The sequence below is a fragment of the Protomyctophum parallelum genome (assembly GCF_964188405.1).
Source record: "Protomyctophum parallelum genome assembly, chromosome: 8".
Classification (NCBI taxonomy): Eukaryota; Metazoa; Chordata; class Actinopteri; order Myctophiformes; family Myctophidae; genus Protomyctophum; species Protomyctophum parallelum.
Genome location: NC_139703.1, coordinates 10,785,392 through 10,790,495, shown reverse-complemented (window position 1 = coordinate 10,790,495; position 5,104 = coordinate 10,785,392). Strand labels below are relative to the sequence as shown.

The 5,104-nt window shown below is 44.4% G+C and overlaps 1 protein-coding gene across 2 annotated transcripts; it reads left to right on the top strand.

The window, feature by feature from the left end:
- The first annotated feature begins 260 nt into the window (after window positions 1–260).
- Window positions 261–4,877, top strand: LOC310863361 (uncharacterized protein). Of its 2 annotated transcripts, none has more exons than XM_083771641.1 (4): window positions 261–904; window positions 2,235–2,390; window positions 3,116–3,304; window positions 4,333–4,877. In XM_083771641.1, exons 1-4 carry the CDS (start codon window positions 739–741, stop codon window positions 4,347–4,349), a joined length of 528 nt encoding a protein of 175 aa, XP_083627767.1. In that variant the 5' UTR covers window positions 261–738; the 3' UTR covers window positions 4,350–4,877. The 2 variants fall into 2 exon arrangements, with proteins under 2 accessions (XP_083627767.1, XP_083627768.1); XM_083771642.1 differs by having other exon boundaries at window positions 276–904; window positions 3,122–3,304; window positions 4,333–4,876.
- Window positions 4,878–5,104: the final 227 nt, after the last annotated feature.

Genomic DNA, 5,104 nt, shown 5'->3' with positions numbered 1-5,104 from the left:
TCTCAGCCCGCAACTAGAGTCCCACTGACCCCCTGCCCGGCAACCGAGGTCCACTGACCCTGAGGGGGATGCGGTGAGTGTTCTCCAAACTCTATTCTAAGTCAACTCGTTCGCTCTTTGTGTCCGTCAGTCGTTTTCTAACAACCCATTTTTAACAGGGTGTTGCTTTGTCTGGAGACCTCTGAACAAGTGGGTGGTTTTCTCATTAAGAAAACAGAGGACTCCATTTTGTGTGTTTGTCCATTCAGCTCCTTATGAGAAGGAATTATCCAGGCATTGTTTATGGGTGGGGGATGTGTCTCGGTTCCTGAGACATGGTTGATTTATGTCATTCTGACCTTTACCTTGATGGTGACGATAAACCTTTAACCCAAAAGTTAAGTTGCGTGAAAATGCACCCATTTGTTACAAGGTTTGACCTTGATCATGGCCATGATCACCTAAAAAATGTAATGATCTTTTCAGGGCATCATTCCCACCACGTTTTTCGAGTTAATTGGTTTGCACACAAACAGGACCGATTACAATACCCTGCCACAAGTGCTTTTGGAGAGGGTGATGACAGGGAGTAGGTGTGGTGAATGAAGCTGGTAGGAGATTTTCAGCCTTGCTACTCAGAGCTTGAAGCTTGTTCGACTAAATTGACAATTTTCTATATATTGATATAGTCACACTGCAGCAATTTTGCTCTTACTTCAGGGGGTGGAAACCCCCCCACTCACCACCACCACCACCCTAATGCCCCGTGAATATGGTGAACTGGGAATTTGTATTCCTGTTTCAGGACGCGAGCTGCGCGTGGTGGTGAACACCAACGACCCAGACTATGAGCACGTCTACTCCATCGAGGCCTACGACGAACCCAAGGAGCAGCTGCTTCACTTCATTTCTAACCAGAGTGCCGGTACTGTATAAAGCAGGGGTTCTCACACTTTCTTTGGCTCTGGTACCCCTTGCAGGGGAGAAATTAGTAGTAGTACCTCATCCTCGCAACACCGATAAGCAATAAGCATATACTAAACAACCACGTGTACATTTAGATGCCATTGGATCTATTTGTACTAGTCATGAACAGAATCCTACTACAATATGTGCAAATAGTCATTTTATTCAAATCGATTGTGTGTGAAACCTGACGGCACACTTTTCACAAATCTGAATGATTTGGTGGACCCCCTGGATATCCGCAGACCCCACTTTGAGATCCGTTGGTAATATACAGCATTAGATCCTTCATGCACCGTACACCGCTGGTTCTCAACATGTGGTCCAGGGAACCCCAGGGGTCCTTGGGGGGGAGTTCCGGAGAGTCCCCAGCTAAATGATTAATACCTGTAGTTAGGGACCAAATGTACCCTGATGGGGTTGTACAAATGGAGAGAAATGGAGCCTTACCAGTCCATATACTTCCATTTGTACAGTCTCAGAATTAAATTAATGTTGATGGGGGTCTAATGTGTATCGAGCCGTGAAATGAAAAAGGCTGAGCTGCGGGGGAAAAAGGACGAGACGAAATGCGGTGGCTTGTTTTGAAAGTCTAACAAGCCAACATTTATAATTCTACTACTATAATTCCCCATAGGTTTGAGAAGTAGTGTGAATCCCATTGAGTGAAAGAATGGGTCTGGTGTCTCTACTTGAGCCCTGGCTCAAGTATGTATGTCATTTTATAATAAATGACCAAAATATAAAATCATACAGTAAACATACAGTATTTATAATGATAAATGCATCAAATCTTTTTTTTATTTTTTATTATATGAACATATTTTTGGGCTTATTTTGCCTTGTTTGTGGACATTTAGTTTATTTCTCTCGCAAGAGTTGGCTTGTTTTTCACTTGTTTTTGGAGGTGGGTTGACTTATTTCTCTCACGAGAGTGAGCCTCAATCACTACCCACACCCTGTCTCTCGCTGTCTGCTGCACGAGCCCACAGCGACCAGTCTCTGACCTTTGATGTTGTTGTGTGTTTTCCATGTACGATTGTATCACGAGCCCACAATGGCTGATCTACAAGCTCACATGTCGTGCGGATGCAACACCATTGTACAGTTGACAGTTCACGATTTAGCTATTATGTTGCCACTTGCCAGTCCTGTCTGGACAAATTGTGTAATGTGTCATTCAATGTACAGTAGTCATCTGATAGATGTGCTTGCTGCTTGCGTGTTTTTTTGTTTGTTTATTTGTTTGTTTGTGTGTGTGTCTGTGTTGTATTGTATTGTATTGACAGGTGAGGCTGTAAAAATCGAAACTCAGAAAACAGCCAAAGTTGAACCAAAGAAATCACCCAAAGTCATTGTTCAGAAAGCATTCACACTTAACCCTGTGAAAGCGGTTGGACCGCGACTTGGGTCGGTCAGGTCCAAGAGGGAGGTGACAGAGGAAGGTAAACAACTCACATGGTCCTCTTGTGGGCCTCTGGAGGTGTCAGTTCTGCCTCTTCTGGACCTCTGGAGTTGTCAGTTCTGCCTCTTCTGGGCCTCTGGAGGTGTCAGTTCTGCCTGCTTGCCTGTTGACTGCATGTCCGTCTCTGCATGCCTCGCGGGCTTGCTGGCTTCGCTGCTAACGACCCGTGTCTTGACTTGGAGGTATGATGTGCATCCAGGTTACACAGCAAGATGAGAACAACACAAGACATTTTGTTTTGCTTGGTCTTTCTTTGTCCCCATCAGTCTAATGTGTCTATATTTATGGTAATTTACATTATTATTGTTGTACATGATTATAATAAGTGTTCAACCGGTCTCCTATTGCCACTTACATGCTCTGAAGCACAATGTGTTGCTTGCCGAAAATAACTCACTTTCAAGCTGTAAGCGTGCATAGCATAATACGTTGTTAGCTTGAAGAACATCTGTTATTTTCAGCCAGCGACATCCATCTACGGAGTTAAGTATGAATCTTGCATGCATTAATGCTTCCCAGGCTCACCTCCTCCACTTTGACTTGCCCATCTTCTCATCCTCCTCCGTGTGTGAGTGTGCATGCTTGCGCGCGCGTGTGTGTGTGTGTGTGTGTGTGTGTGTGTGCGTGCGTGTGTGCACCTGTGCGCGTGCCATTGGTGTGCAACACTGACTGTGTGTTTTTTTTTTTTTTTTGCAGCAGCAGCAGCAGCAGCACCAGCAGACCCGTGCCTACTGCCCATGGATGAGGGGAGCTGCAGTCGCTACACCATGCGCTGGTACTTCAACAAGCAGGTGCTGGCCTGCAGGCCATTCATCTACAGTGGCTGTGAGGGCAACGCCAACCGCTTCCTCCAGCTGGAGCAGTGTGAGGAGCGCTGCCTTGGGGAGTTCACAGGTACACACACACACACACACACACACACCATGTGCACACACATACCCACATGAACCTTAGCAGTGCCGCCACTAGGCACATGCACAGCATGCACTGTGCGTATATAGGGCACCACGCAGAGGGGGTACCAAAATGCACCAAGCCGGTCCTCGTAATAATAATTATCTCTGTGGCTCCACGATCACAGGGGGGTGGGGGACACCACAAATTATATTATACAGTACGTAGGGCACCCACATGGTCAACAGTGGCTCTGAAGTTTAGCCTCTGGAGTGCTTAGACAGAGAGAACAGCATCAAAAATATAGTAGAAGTAAAAAGTAATTGAAAATTGGAAATACTCCAGTAAAGTCAAAATACCTGTTTCGACAGTGTTTCGACAGTAAAGTCAACATACATAAAAAACTATACTTAAAGGTATATTCAGTGATTTCACTTAATTCAAATATCACTTATTTTTTTGTTTTGTTGTGATAATCCTCCCTACTATAGAGTGTGCTGGCCATATAAGGAGTTCCTCCCTGTCCCCAGTTAACCCCTGGGGGTCAAAAAACCTTAGGTTTCGTTTTTGACTCTCTATCCTGATTGGACGAAAGGCTGGGTCCCATAGCCAAAAACGAAACCTAAGGTTTTTTGAGTGAAATCACTGAATAAGGGGCCTTTCTGTGTGGAGTTTGCATGGTCTCCCTGTGTCCCCTAGGGTAGGTACCCTCACAAAAAACATGCAGTAATCCTGGTCTCTAAAACTACCTCCCCCTGGCCAACCGGGGCGCCTGATGGAGGGGAAAGGAACTGGTCGGAATAACGTGTTCCTTCCACGTGCTACGTCCGGCTGGGGAAACTCAGTCCGCTGCCCCCCCCCCAGGTTGGCAGAGGAAGTATAGTGCCCAGGATTACATTAGACACCAGGTGAAAAAATGGGTTGCAAAATCGTGGGATAAAAAACTTTTACTAAAGTGCAGTGCTTGAGTAAAAACACATACATACGCACAAACACTTACGTATGCACAAACGTTGTGTGTTTTACAGGCGAAACAGGCCGGTGATCCAGCCCGAGCCCTGGTCATCTCTTCTCAGCGTCATAAATCATGCTGTATAAAGACTGACAAGGGCTTGAAAATGTTGCGTTGATAGATCAATATCTTGGCCAAAATGTTGCTTTTGTCTATTTATTATTTCCATTTAAATCCTGAACTTTACCCCAGTCTTATTCATTTTTATGTCTGTTTCGACAGTAATGTAGCTTTTGAAACTGACTGTTGACGCACACAGACAATGATGAGACTGTTCATTATGTGTACAGATCTATACTGTTTGTATAACTGTTGTTTTTATTATGAATGAAGACTAAAGCACTATTATGTACTGTACATAGGATTTCTTTTTTTATTGGGGAAAGTATTGTTTGTTTGTTTGTTTATTTGTATTGGGAAAGCTAGCTGCATGTCTTTTTGCAGGAGAAATTTTAAAGTATTTTTATACTGTATATTGAAGGTGGAAATGGTTTTTATTAACATGGCGGGTGTTATGACTTCCAAATACTGTATGCTCTCTCTATTGTATTGGTAATAAAAAACAAAATGAATAAAGTAAACAGATATTTTGTGTGTGTGTGTGTGTGTGTGTGTGTGTGTGTGTGTGTGTGTGTGTGTGTGTGTGTGTGTGTGTGTGTGTGTGTGTGTGTGTGTGTGTGTGTGTGTGTGTGTGTGTGTGTGTGTGTGTGTGTGTGTGTGTGTGTGTGTGTGTGTGTGTGTGTGTGTGTGTGTGTGTGTGTGTGCGTGCGTGCGTGCGTGTGCGTGTG

Bases quoted from the DNA above. Each gene is read 5' to 3' on its own strand.
- LOC310863361 (XM_083771641.1), top strand. From the start codon at position 739: ATGCCCCGTGAATATGGTGAACTGGGAATTTGTATTCCTGTTTCAGGA. The intron at 905-2,234 runs GTACTGTATAAA...TTGTATTGACAG, and splicing joins CATTTCTAACCAGAGTGCCG to GTGAGGCTGTAAAAATCGAA. The intron at 2,391-3,115 runs GTAAACAACTCA...CAGCAGCAGCAG, and splicing joins GAGGGAGGTGACAGAGGAAG to CAGCAGCACCAGCAGACCCG.